The sequence below is a fragment of the Salvelinus namaycush genome, chromosome 32, assembly GCF_016432855.1.
Source record: "Salvelinus namaycush isolate Seneca chromosome 32, SaNama_1.0, whole genome shotgun sequence".
NCBI lineage: Eukaryota > Metazoa > Chordata > Actinopteri > Salmoniformes > Salmonidae > Salvelinus > Salvelinus namaycush.
The window spans coordinates 28,432,349-28,447,158 of record NC_052338.1 but is presented as its reverse complement, the minus strand read 5'-3'; the positions used below and the strand labels follow the sequence as shown (position 1 = coordinate 28,447,158).

The 14,810-nt window shown below is 43.6% G+C and overlaps 1 protein-coding gene across 4 annotated transcripts in view; it reads left to right on the top strand.

Annotated features, from left to right (window-relative positions):
* The first annotated feature begins 346 nt into the window (after positions 1 to 346).
* Positions 347 to 14,810, top strand: part of col16a1 (collagen, type XVI, alpha 1) — a 149,572-nt gene continuing 135,108 nt past the window's right edge. For 3 of the 4 annotated variants that reach the window (XM_038972324.1, XM_038972323.1, XM_038972321.1), the window contains exons 1-2: positions 347 to 650; positions 11,658 to 11,776. In XM_038972324.1, coding sequence (XP_038828252.1) covers positions 11,701 to 11,776 — 76 coding nt within the window. In that variant the 5' untranslated portion in view covers positions 347 to 650; positions 11,658 to 11,700. The remainder of the gene's footprint in view (positions 651 to 11,657; positions 11,777 to 14,810) is intronic. The other variant, XM_038972322.1, reaches the window with a different exon arrangement.

Sequence of the window (14,810 nt, the reverse complement as noted above, 5' to 3'; positions counted from 1 at the left end):
ACTGGTCGAGGGAGAGAAGGAGAGACGGGTAGGGAGGGAGGGAGAGACGGGGAGGGAGAGAGGGAGAGACGGGGAGGGAGGGAGGGAGGGAGAGACGGGGAGGGAGAGAGTGAGAGACGGGGAGGGAGGGAGGGAGAGACGGGGAGGGAGAGACGGAGAGGGAGGGAGAGACGGGGAGGGAGAGACGGGGAGGGGGAGAGACGGGGAGGGAGAGACAGGGAGGGAGAGACGGGGAGGGGGAGAGGGAGAGACGGGTCGAGGGAGAGAGGGAGGGAGGGAGAGACGGGGAGGGAGGGAGGGAGAGAGGGCCTCGCCAGAGGCTCATTTTCCAACCGTGGACCAGGTGATGTCACTACACGTTCGAACTGGAGGATGTCCCAGAGAAAGTGAAAAAAGACAGAAGAGAGAGAAAATAAACTTTTTCAAACTGCCAGCAAAAAGAGGGGAGGGGAAAGAAGTTGGACATGATCACTCTGGCAGTAACTGTTTCTTCCCCCCCTGGTAAGAAGGTTCCATCAGAAAAAGCCGGAGGGGAAAAACGGTGTGGAGTACAAACCGGACAGCAGCAAAAGGATTTTACCCACCTCAGCACGATTATACCGTACATGTTGGATTAATGTGGTCGTAACTGCGGGGATCTATCATTAGCTGTAAGTATGGATAACACTTTTTATCGATTCCATTCGCGCTAAAGCAAGTCATTTCTGTCAGTAGCGCACTTCTCACCCAGGCTACAATATTTAATGCTAGGCCTGCAATGCAAGTGGTGCATTTTACTTTAGATAGTTTGCCAACTGTTTATGTTTGATACGTTGAATTAGGTAGGTAATAGAATAGCAACCTCTACTTGCAAACACAGTACTCCGAGGTGTTTATCAACCAATCAATTGATTAGGCCTACCTAATGTGCGCATTGTAGCCTACAACTTAAATGGCCGATTTTGTAACGAAGAACTTGCTGAGAGCAATTACACACAATTTAACATCTTATGACTGAAGTGGTAAACCAAGTGGGAATCTTTGGAAGTTTTCCAAAAGAAGTGGAGTCTGATGATGATCGTGGTATAATAGAGGATTACCATTGGCGCAGATCTAGAATCAGCTCTATGTTCAATATACCGTAGCCTTACAATATGAGTGAGGGAATCAGGAAAAAACAGAACTGACTTTAGATCAGTTTCTAGCTGCAACTTATTCCGCGGATAGATTTGGTGAAGAAGTGAATTAGTGTGTAACTTCAGTTTCATGTGGCTGCCTTTACCCAATGGACAAGAAATATCTGCATTCAAAGAAGTGGGGATTTCGAACGGCAAACTTTTATGTATGTCCAATGTGATAGGACTACTACGTTCACCAATCGCCTATGGGAAGCCAATTCTCTGCCGCTCAACCAACCAACCAAAGCGCCGAGCAACTCTCCACAGCGATGGAATGGAATAGCTTTCTCTCGCGGATTTCTATAATGCCCACTATGAGTTATTTCCACTGCGTTGGAGCACCGATTATCTGGATGTTTGCCAGACTTAAGTCACTTTGGAAGCTTTCCAGGTGTCACCATTGAGAGATAAGTGTGGAAATACTGTGGGTCGATATAGTTTTCTCATGACCCTATAATATTCCTCTCCAGCTTCAGTCGGTGGCTCTTCTTTGGTCTTTTCAAAAGGTGGATGATTTAGTCTACCCTTCCCTTGAGGTTGAGCGGTGCCATGGAAAATGTTTGTAAATGTGATGTCAGCCAACCTAAACTACTACTTTTTACGCATGATTTGGAAATAAGAACCCCCCCCCCCCCACACACACACACACACACACACACACATTTAGTGCCCCCCCCCCCCCCCTGACAACAAAGAGGGGGAAATGACGTTTTAGAGTTCTTGCAATTCTACACATTTCGCCATGGGGCAGGCTGAAGATTGAGCAATGTTATAACTAATATCCTGCAATTCTACACATTTCGCCACAGGGTGGAGAGACATTTTTGCCGTTTTTAAGCTAATGTTCTGCAATTCTACACATTTTGGCCGGGGGCCCAAAGTAACCTCTTATGTCACTTATTCCTGGGGCCGGTCCTGGTTGAAGGCTAAGGTCTACCATCCATAGGTATTGTAAATAGGGCCGTTTTTCCCCCCTACACCTGATCAGAAAAACAACTTTGGGCCTATAGCTTAAAGGTCCATGGTCAGAAGAAGCTCCTGGCCCATACTTTTCAGTTTGCTGCAGCTAGTGACTGGAACGAGCTGCAACAAACACTCAAACTGGACAGTTTTATCTCCATCTCTTCATTCAAAGACTCAATCATGGACCTATTACTGACAGTTGTGGCTGTTTTGCGTGATGTATTGTTGTTTCTACCTTCTTGCCCTGTGTGCTGTTGACTGTGTCCAATAATGTTTGTACCCTGTTTTGTGCTGCTGCCATGTTATGTTGCTACTATGTTGTTGTCATGTTGTGATGCTACCATGCTGTGTTGTCATGTGTTGCTGCTATGCTATGTCGTTGTCTTAGGTTTCTCTTTATCTAGTGTTGTGTTGTCTCTCTTGTCGTGATGTGTGTTTTGTCCTATATTTTTATTTTATTAATTTGTATTTTTAATCCCAGCCCCAATCCCCGCAGGAGGCCTTTTGCCTTTTGGTGGCCGTCATTGTAAATATTAATTTGTTCTTAACTGACTTTGCCTATTTAAATAAAAAAATATGACCAATCAATATTCCCTACGGAAGAGGAGTTTCGGTGATTCTCAGTGAACAAGGTTTCATCCTCCATGTTTGTGAGGCTGTGAAAAAAAGCTGCACGATTGTCAGAACAATTGTTTCCAGTATCTGTGCACTTCCACGTGCAATTTAAAATAACACGTGTGACCTTTACAGAGCAATCATCTAACCCAACTGCTTTTTGACAGAACTGATGGAAACTGGGACTGCTTTGGCTTCACATAACGATCACTCATGAACACTTTCTGAACGCAGCCCAGTGGAGATAGAGTAACGATGTATCTCTGTCGTCCTTTGTAGCTAATTTGGTAGAGCATTTCACTTGTAACGCCAGGGTAGTGGGTTTGATTCCCGCAACCATCCATAAGTAAAATGAACGACTGTAAATCGCTATGGATAAAAGCGTCTGCTGAATGACATATTATTTATTAAATGAGACAGACTTTGAATATTGTCTCCATTAGATTTGTTCAAGTCTGTGCTTAACCTGGGTCAGTGGATATTTGGAGGGACTGTTGTAGCCTGAAGACGGTTACTGTGTTCATTCCTTATCTCGTGTTGCAACAGGTCTGAAGTACATGCATGCTTAGCCTATTTGTGTTTGTGTGTGGGTTGGGGAAGCAGCTGGTTGTGTGTGTGTGTGTTCTTATTGCTCAGGGCTCTGACCCTACAAAATGGTTTTGAGGTTGTTTTCATAGCACAGCACCAAATGCACTCCTCGGCATCTGAGAGGGTAAAGTCCTGTGATTGAGCTGTCATAAGGGGGGAATTCCGACCCGAGTTAAGCGCGCGTAAATGGAACGTAATTCTCTTATAAATGCACTTTTCTCTCTAAGCGTATTCTGACCTTGAATTTAAGCATGAGAATCGCATGCTACTCGCCCGCTGTTAGTTTGGGGGGAGATTGAATAAATGAAAGTGTGTCTACAGATACGACTATTCTGACCTTGACTTAATTCCCTAATAATTCCACCACTTTTAAACTCGAGGAAACCATGAATAAGGTTTAGCGAACCTACCGGTTCCAAGTGGAAAAAGCATCTACTTGATTTTTTCAGATAGAAATAACAGCATTCTCCATGCGCTGTAATTTATAACTTGATAATAACTATTGATAAGAGCTATTGATAAGATCTAGGTAAATAAGTAATACGTTTGGATAAGGGAATTGTTAATATAAATAACACTTGTTTTAGATCGAGTTTACATTATAATCCCTGGAGACAAATGTGAAACCAGTCATATGGCAGCAGACTGAAGCATGTCAACATATCAACTTTCCCACAGTAAAATGTATGAAATGCTGTGCCATTATGCAGAGTGGAAACTATACAGCCTTCTAACGTGCAGGGATGTAGGCTAATTAAATCCCTATGGACGGGAGCGCAGACCAAGCAGTAACAGTTTGAACCAGACGCATGGCGCAATACTTGGCTGTGTCATCACACATGTCCATGGTTAGTGCAGACAATAGATGAGGTTATATCCTACTATTGTACACTATTCTCCCTATTATAATTATGTGTACACTAATCTTCCAACATTACCATGGGTTGAATATCTGAATGTGGCATTTTTCAGAATGAATTCAAACACGGCTTTCTTTCTTTCGTGTGTAAAGGCTCTCCAAAAACAGTATTTTATGATTCATAAATACTTTCCTAAACCTAAATAATCAACAAGATTAGAGTATTTTTTAAATCTACCAATTGGTGCTGAAACGGATATATTTAGATGGCTTTCTTTTGTTGATCCCTAATATTCGGAATCCCTCTTGATATATTCTAGCGAGTCTGTCGTCAAAATTATACACTGTAGTTAAAGGGATGGCTTAAGGTAAATGTACTGCAAACCCCATTGGATGAAAGGCCACGGGAAAATATGTTGGCCAGCAAGTGGGAAGGAGGGGTTTTCAGCTGTTTGAATAAAATCTAATCAGAGCGCATAATGTAGCCACACTTGCAGAGTGTGTTACCTGAATAAGGTATGTCTGAATACCAAATGCTGAGGCATAATGTCTGAATCAGCCCCTAAGTGAGGTGGACATAACCAAAATCCTTCTTCCAAGAGTAGCTGGAGTTAACACACAACAGATGCATAGACACAGACACACACTAATGTGCTTGTCACACACGCACACGCTCAAAAGTTTGTTTTACAATTGTTGTGGGGACCAAACAATTGATTCCCATTCAAAATCCTATTTTCCCTAACCCTAAACCTAACCCTAACCCTTAACCTAATCCTAAACTTAACCCCAAACTCCTAACCCTGACTCCTAAACCTACCCCTTAACCCTAATTATAACCCTAATCCTAAACCTAACCCCTAAGCCTAAAATAGCCTTTTTCCTTGTGGGGACCAACGAAATGTCCCCACTCCTGGTTTTACTATCATTTGAGGACTTCTGGTCCCCACAAGGATAGTAAAACCACACAAACACACACACACACACACACACACACACACACACACACACACACACACACACACACACACACACACACACACACACACACACACACACACACACACCTTATACAAACAGTGCAACAACAATATACAGCGCTTTTATTGATGTTATAACACAAAAAATGATATTCAATATAACTCAATGTTTGTTTGACACTCACCTGCCTTTTGTGTGTGTGTGTGTGTGTGTGTGTGTGTGTGTGTGTGTGTGTGTGTGTGTGTGTGTGTGTGTGTGTGTGTGTGTGTGTGTGTGTGTGTGTGTGTGTGTGTGTGTGTGTGTGTGTGTGTGTGTGTGTGTAAAGGTTATGTGTTTGTAGTGTTTGTAGTATGTGGATGTATTCATGTCTTCTCCTCTCCTGGGGTGTATTCATTACGTCCTGCAACGTTTACCATTTAAGAACCAAACAGAAGCATACAGAGTAAACGGAAACAAAACGGGGAGGGACCTACTTGAATTTGTCCAATAGAAACTCTTGTTTTCGTTGCAAAACGTTTTGTTAACTGTTACGAAACCTTTTGTAATATAATCGCTGCAATGAATACACCCTGCTCTCCTATGTTTCCTCCACAGACAGAGAGTCAGTCCCTCCTGAACTCAGGCTGACACAGAGCAGCAATCTACACTAGGCTAATACTGCCTTGATCTGCTACAGCCAGCTGTTAGAACATACTCACCACATGGGAACGAGAGGAAGAATGAGAGAGAGAATAAGTATTGCCAGGGCTGACTGTTTGTGTGTGTCGAGGCCAAAGACATGCACACTGTCTGTTGTTACTGTCTCTGTGTGTCGAGGCCAAAGACATGCACACTGTCTGTTGTTACTGTCTCTGTGTGTCGAGGCCAAATGCATAGACAGACGGTGACTTGGACATGAGCTTGTTAATAACATGTTAATGACATTTTAATGACATGTTAATGGATGTGGGCATGTTGCCTGTTAACATAAACCCTTCTGATCTTCACTCTATTTGCAAAGAAAACTCAGGATTTAGGGGCCGTTGAGGACCCATACATACTTGGCCGATAGCCAACTTGAGATGTATGCATACTTTTTCCCTTGAATACTTAGATCTATCCAGGATAGGCTATCCCTTTGGCATCAATGTATAATGTATGCCAAGAGTTAGAGTGGGATGGATCTCAACCTAGGCCTAAACCATCAGGATTAGACAGTATGTTCTTTCATTGCCTTGCAGCTAGTTCTCTTGTGGAGGACTCAGTCCATTATCCTAGATGACCACACATAGGGTTCTGGTCAAGCGTAGTGCACTGAATGGGGAACACTAGGATGGAATTGAAAACACCACCATACTCTGTCCCAGGGGTTTGTGGGTAATTCCACATCTTTAGACAGGTGTGTACAGACACATAGGTGAGACACATTTCAAACTCCCAGTCTGTCTGTCTGGCTTCAGGGGTTCGTTATACCTGTAAACATAGGGGTGATATGCGGTTAAAGTCTGAGGTGTGTGTGTTGTGTGTGTCGTGTGTATGTGATTGTGTGTGACACAGAGAACATGTCCATCAAATCAAATCAAATTTTATTTGTCACATACACATGGTTAGCAGATGTTAATGTGAGTGTAGCGAAATGCTTGTGCTTCTAGTTCCGACCATGCAGTAATATCTAACAAGTAATCTAACCTAACAATTTCACAACAACTACCTTATACATACAAGTGTAAAGGAATGAATAAGAATATGTACATAAAAATGTACGAATGAGTGATGGCCGAACGGCATAAGCAAGATGCAGTAGATGGTATAGAGTACAGTATATACATATGAGATGAGTAATGTAGGGTATGTAAACATTATAATAAGTGGCATTGTTTAAAGTGGCTAGTGATACATTTATTTCATCAAGATGGCAAGATGCAGTAGATGGTATAGAGTACAGTATATACATATGAGATGAGTAATGTAGGGTATGTAAATATTATATAAAATGGCATTGTTTAAAGTGGCTAGTGATACATTTATTACATCAATTTTTCCATTATTAAAGTGGCTAGAGTTGAGTCAGTATGTTGGCAGCAGCCACTCTATGTTAGTGATGGCTGTTTAACAGTCTGATGGCCTTGAGATAGAAGCTGTTTTTCAGTCTCTCGGTCCCCGCTTTGATGAACCTGTACTGACCTTCTATATGATAGCGGGGTGAACAGGCAGTGGCTCGGGTGGTTGTTGTCCTTGATGATCTTTTTGGCCTTCCTGTGACATCGGGTGGTGTAGGTGTCCTGGAGGGCAGGTAGCTTGCTCCCGGTGATGCGTTGTGCAGCCCTCACTACCCTCTGGAGAGTCTTACGGTTATGGGCAGAGCAGTTGCCGTACCCGGCAGTGATACAGCCCGACAGGATGCTCTCGATTGTGCATCTGTAAAAGTTTTAGTGTTTTTGGTGACAAGCCGAATTTCTTCAGCCTCCTGAGGTTGAAGAGGCGCTGCTGCGCCTTCTTCACAACGCTGTCTGTGTGGGTGGACCATTTCAGTTTGCCCGTGATGTGCACACCGAGGAACTTAAAACTTTACACCCTCTCCACTACTGTCCCGTCGATGTGGATAGGGGGCTGCTGTTTCCTGAAGTCCACGATCATCTCCTTTGTTTTGTTGACATTGAGTGTGAGGTTATTTTCCTGACACCACACTCCGAGGGCCCTCACCTCCTCCCTGTAGGCCGTCTTGTCGTTGTTGGTAATCAAGCCCACCACTGTAGTGTCGTCTGCAAACTTGATGATTCAGTTGGAGGCGTGCATGGCCACGCAGTCATGGGTGAATAGGGAGTACAGGAGAGGGCTGAGAACGCACCCTTGTGGGGCACCAGTGTTGAGGATCAGCGGGGTGGAGATGTTGTTACCTACCTTCACCACCTGGGGGCGGCCCGTCAGGAAGTCCAGGACCCAGTTGCACAGGGCGGGGTCAAGACCCAGGGTCTCGAGCTTAATGATGAGTTTTTAGGGTACTATGGTGATAAATGCTGAGCTGTAGTCGATGAACAGCATTCTTACATAGGTATTCCTCTTGTCCAGATGGGTTAGGGCAGTGTGCAGTGTGATTGCAATTGCTTCGTCTGTGGACCTATTGGGGCGGTAAGCAAATTGGAGTGGGTCTAGGGTGTCAGGTAGGGTGGAGATGATATGGTCCTTGACTAGTCTCTCAAAGCACTTCATGATGACGGAACTGAGTGCTACGGGGCGGTAGTCGTTTAGCTCAGTTACCTTAGCTTTCTTGGGAACATGCACAATGGTGGCCCTCTTGAAGCATGTGGGAACAGCAGACTGGGATAAGGATTGATTGAATATGTCCGTAAACACACCAGCCAGCTGGTCTGCGCATACTCTGAGGACGCGGCTGGGGATGCCGTCTGGGACTGCAGCCTTGCGAGGGTTAACACGTTTAAATGTTTTACTCACGTTGGCTGTAGTGCAGGAGAGCTCGCAGGTTTTGGTAGCGGGACGTGTCAGTGGCACTGTATTGTCCTCAAAGCGAGCAAAGAAGTTGTTTAGTCTGTCTGGGAGCAAGACATCGTGGTCCGCGACGGGGCTGGTTTTTCTTTTGTAGTCCGTGATTGACTGTAGACCCTGCCACATACCTCTCGTGTCTGAGCCTTTGAATTGTGACTCTACTTTGTCTCTATACTGACGCTTAGCTTGTTTGATTGCCTTGCGGAGGGAATAGCTACACTGTTTGTATTCGGTCATGTTTCCGGTCACCTTGCCCTGATTAACTTCTTACGGCTGAGATCCCGTTAACGGGATCGATATGACAACAGCCAGTGAAAGTGCAGGGCGCCAAATTCAAACAACAGAAATCTCATAATTAAAATTCCTCAAACCTACAAGTATTTTACACCATTTTTAAGAAAAACTTGTTGTTAATCCCAACACAGTGTCCGATTTCAAAAAGGCTTTACGACGAAAGCATACCATGCGATTATGTTAGGTCAGCACCTAGTCACAGAAAAACACAGCCATTTTTCCAGCCAAAGAGAGGAGTCACAAAAAGCAGAAATAGAGATAAAATTAATCACTAACCTTTGATGATCTTCATCAGATGACTCATAGGACTTCGTGTTACACAATACATGTATGTTTTGTTCGATAAAGTTCATATTTATATCCAAAAATCTCAGTTTACATTGGCGCGTTATGTTCAGTAATGTTTTGCTTGCAACACATCCGGTGATTTTGCAGAGAGCCACATCAATTTACAGAAATACTCATAATAAACATTGATAAAAGATACAAGTGTTATGCATGGAACTTTAGATAAACTTCTCCTTAATGCAACTGCTGTGTCAGATTTTAAAAAAGCTTTACTGAAAAAGCACACCATGTTATAATCTGAGTACAGCGCTCAGAGACCAAACCGCCATGTTGTGGAGTCAACAGAAGTCAGAAATAGCATTATAAATATTCACTTACCTTTGATGATCTTCATCAGAATGCACTCCCAGGAATCCCAGATCCACAATAAATGTTTGTTTTGTTCGATAAAGTTCATAATTTATGTCCAAATACCTCCTTTTTGTTCGCGCATTTAGTTCACAAATCCAAATTCGCGACGCGCATGCCAGACGAAAAAAAGTAAAAAAATTCCATTACAGTTCGTAGAAACATGTCAAACGATGTATAGAATCAATCTTTAGGATGTTTTTTACATAAATCTTTAATAATGTTTCAACCGGAGAATTCCTTTGTCTTTAGAAAGGAAAAGGAACGCAGCTACCTCTCACGGGCGTGCGCCTGACTGAGCTCTTGGCATTCTGCCAGACCTCTTACTCAATCAGCTCTTATTCTCTCCTCCTTCACAATAGAAGCCTGAAACAAGGTTCCAAAGACTGTTGACATCTAGTGGAAGCCTTAGGAAGTGCAAGATGACCCCATAGACACTGTATATTGGATAGGCAAAGACTTGAAAACCTACAAACCTCAGATTTCCCACTTCCTGGTTGGATTTTTTCTCAGGTTTTTGCCTGCCATATGAGTTCTGTTATACTTACAGACATCATTCAAAAAGTTTGGGAAACATCAGAGTGTTTTCTATCCAAATCTACTAATAATATACATATCTTAGCTTCTGGGCCTGAGTAGCAGGCAGTTTACTTTGGGCACCTTATTCATCCAAGCTACTCAATACTGCCCCCAGCTATAAGAAGTTAAAAGCAGTGGTTTGCGCTTTCAGTTCTGTGCGAATGCTGCCATCAATCCACGGTTTCTGGTTGGGGAATGTTTTAATAGACGCTGTAGGTACAACATCACCGATGCACTTGTTAACAAACTCGCTCACCAAATCTCGAGTGGTATAGCTGAGTATAGAGTAATGTCTCGCAGTGTGAGAAGTGTGTGTGTGTCTGTTTCCAGTCCCAGTGATGTCCAGATGGATATAATGAGGATCATCAGACTACATGGAGTGACATTTCTCCCATATGAATAGTGGCCATCGGTTAGCTAATTCATTTACATTGACTGTACCTCATCACCTTTTCAACCTCATCATTAACACATTTGCTCTGATTTAGCTATTACCATAATCAGGACACTTAGGGATGAAAATGGTAGCTAATTCTGACGGTAGCTGGATGTGCGATTCAGACCTGCAACTCCCAGTTCAACACCAATACATCTAGTTGAGTCTTCTTGGAGTTGGCGTGGTCGTGTACCGCCTGTTTCTTACAATGTGTTCTCCAATCACAGTGTTGTTTGATAATGTTGATTTTCTCTCTCTCCACATCCCTTCCCTCTATATCTCTCTCCACCTCCCTTCCCTCTCTTTCTCTCCACCTCCCTTCCCTCTATAACTCTCTCCACCTCCCTTCCATGTCTTTCTCTCCACCTCCCTTTCCTCTCTTTCTCTCCACCTCCCTTCCCTCTCTTTCTCTCCACCTCCCTTCCCTCTATAACTCTCTCCACCTCCCTTCCATGTCTTTCTCTCCACCTCCCTTCCCTCTATAACTCTCTCCACATCCCTTCCCTCTATATCTCTCTCCACCTCCCTTCCCTCTCTTTCTCTCCACCTCCCTTCCCTCTATAACTCTCTCCACCTCCCTTCCATGTCTTTCTCTCCACCTCCCTTTCCTCTATATCTCTCTCCACATCCCTTCCCTCTCTTTCTCTCCACCTCTCTTCCCTGTCTTTCTCTCCACCTCCCTTCCCTCTATATCTCTCTCCACCTCCCTTCCCTCTCTTTCTCTCCACCTCCCTTCCCTCTCTTTCTCTCCACCTCCCTTCCCTCTATATCTCTCTCCACCTTCCTTCCCTCTCTTTCTCTCCACCTCCCTTCCCTCTATATCTCTCTCCACCTCCCTTCCCTCTCTTTCTCTCCACCTCCCTTCCCTCTATATCTCTCTCCACCTCCCTTCCCTGTCTTTCTCTCCACCTCCCTTTCCTCTATATCTCTCTCCACCTCCCTTCCCTCTATATCTCTCTCCACCTCCCTTCCCTCTATATCTCTCTCCCTCCTCCCTCTCTCCCAGGTAGCAGTTGAGGTGTGTGTGTGTATATCCAGAGGAGTGTGCCATGAGGAATCTCAGCTCCTTCCTGGCTCTGCTCTCCCTCAGCCTCTGGTCATGGGACCTGGTGACATCATCCAAAGGTGAGTCTATTTTCTCCACGCAGTAGAGTCTGGTAAACCGACAAATACAACGTGTTCCAAGCCGTTGCATTTGTCAGGAGTAGAATGTATTATCTTCTTCTCATGTCTGCTGCCTCTACTTCAGAATTCTACTTCAAATTATGTTTCTGGTTCTGATCCTTTCATTAGACTTCCATCTGTGGTGGTGTTTCATCTATCTGAGTGTTTTGTGTGACCTTCCAGACTTCCATCTCTGTTCAGTCTGACTGTCAAAATCTCTGAATTCTCTGACTTCTGTGTCTGAATTTGAAAAGGGTGAAGCTTGAGTTCCACTGACACACAGTATTGCAAAGTGTATTTCATCAGAATCAGTGCAACCCCAGTCTGCTAGAGCTCTGTGGCTGTTTGAGTGTGTGTTTGCATGTGTGTGTGTCTGTCGGTGTCTGTGGGTCTGTGCGTGACCACGCCTGAGTGTGTGGTTGAGTTGGTAGCTGTCAGGCCTAGCTGTGGTCTAAATGTTCATGTGTTTGTAGTATGTGGTTGTATTCATGTTCTATAACCCATTCATTACTCTGTTATGAGTCTATAGGCTGTCGGGCTCCCTTCCTGTGTGTGTATTGGTGTGTGTGTGTGTCAGTCTATATATCAGTAGCTGTGACAACTAGAGGTCGACCGATTATGATTTTTCAACGCCGATACCGATTATTGGAGGACAAAAAAAGCCGGTACCGATTAATCGGCCGATTTTTTAAAATGTATTTGTAATAATGACAATTACAACAATACTGAATGAACACTTATTTTAACTTAATATAATACATAAATAAAATCAATTTAGCCTCAAATAAATAATGAAACATGTTCAATTTGGTTTAAATAATGCAAAAACAAAGTGTTGGAGAAGAAAGTAAAAGTGCAATATGTGCCATGTAAGAAAGCTAACGTTTAAGTTCCTTGCTCAGAACATGAGAACATATGAAAGCTGGTGGTTCCTTTTAACATGAGTCTTCAATATTCCCAGGTAAGAAGTTTTAGGTTGTAGTTATTATAGGAATTATAGGACTATTTCTCCCTATACCATTTGTATTTCATATACCTTTGACTATTGGATGTTGTTATAGGCACTTTAGTGTTGCCAGTGTAACAGTATAGCTTTCGTCCCTCTCCTCGCTCCTACCTGGGCTCGAACCAGGAACACATTGACAACAGCCACCCTCGAAGCAGTGTTACCCATGCAGAGCAAGGGGAACAACTACTCCAAGTCTCAGAGCGAGTGACGTTTGAAACGCTATTAGCGCGCACCCCGCTAACTAGCTAGCCATTTCACATCGGTTACACCAGCCTAATCTCGGGAGTTGATAGGCTTGAATTCATATACAGCAGAGTTGCTGGCAAAACGCACGAAAGTGCTGTTTGAATGAATGCTTACGAGCCTGCTGGTGCCCACCATCGCTCAGTCAGACTGCTCTATCAAATAATATACTTAATTATAACATAATAACACACAGAAATACGAGCCTTAGGTCATTAATATGGTCAAATCCGGAAACTACCATTTCGAAAACAAAAGGTTTATTCTTTCAGTGATCTAACGGGTGGCATCCATAAGTCTAAATATTCCTGTTACATTGCACAACCTTCAATGTTATGTCATAATTACGTAAGATTCTGGCAAATTAGTTCGCAATGAGCCAGGCGGCCCAAACTTTTGCATATACCCTGACTCTGCGTGCAATGAACGCAAGAGAAGTGACACAATTTCACCTGGTTAATATTGCCTGCTAACCTGGATTTCTTTTAGCTAAATATGCAGGTTTAAAAATATATACTTCTGTGTATTGATTTTAAGAAAGGCATTGATGTTTATGGTTAGGTACACGTTGGAGCAACGACAGTCCTTTTTCGCGAAGGCGCACTGCATCGATTATATGCAACGCAGGACACGCTAGATAAACTAGTAATATCATCAACCATGTGTAGTTATAACTAGCGATTATGATTGATTGATTGATTGATTGTTTTTTATAAGATAAGTTTAATGCTAGCTAGCAACTTACCTTGGCTTCTTACTGCATTCGCGTAACAGGTGGGCTCCTCGTGAGGCAGGTGGTTAGAGCGTTGGACTAGTTAACCGTAAGGTTGCAAGATTGAATCCCTGAGCTGACAAGGTCAAAATCTGTAGTTCTGCCCCTGAACAATGCAGTTAACCCACCGTTCCTAGGCTGTCATTGAAAAAAAGAATGTGTTCTTAACTGACTTGCCTAGTTAAATAAAGGTGTAAAAAAAAAAATTCTTTTAAAGATTCGGCAAAATCGGCATCCAAAAATACCGATATCCGATTGTTATGAAAACTTGAAATCGGCCCTAATTAATCGCCCATTCCGATTAATCGGTCGACCTCTAGTGACAACTCCCACATGGTCTTGTAGTGGGTTTATTATCTATCAGACAGCCAGGACCACCCATAAATGGAATATATTACATAACATCTCTCCCATCTATAATATTCTTCCTGGGGCAATACCTCCAGAGCTTCCGCAGCTCAGGGGGAGAGGCTCCCTGGAGAGCCCAGCCAGAGTTCTTCATCTGGGGCTGAGCCAGTTCGCTGCTCCCCTGAGACCCTGGTGGTGGGTGGAAGAAAGCACTTTGACATAAATTGAAGCTACAGCATTTTGTCAGTTTCAATACCCAACCATCTCCCTGCTCTCCTCCCGTCTCAGACTCCAGAACTGGCTAGTCATGTGCTGACATCAGCAGAAGGTTGAGAGAACTGAATGAAGAAGGGACCACGCACTCAGAAGCTCCAGCATTCAGAACTTTATTAGTTCCACCCAGGAAATGTTAATCCAAAATGTGGAAGGGGTGTGTCCTCTATCATGGACTTTTCTGGCCTATCGTGCACTGCAATGTGATGATCATAAGGAAAATGTGGGGGGAGGGCTCCTGTGTATGTTTGTGTGTGTGTTGTAACTGAGAGGGACCGAGGATGTTAAAAGGGGGCTTTAAAATCCAAGGAAAAATATGTGACCTCAAATGTTCAAATGTTTCCACTCCT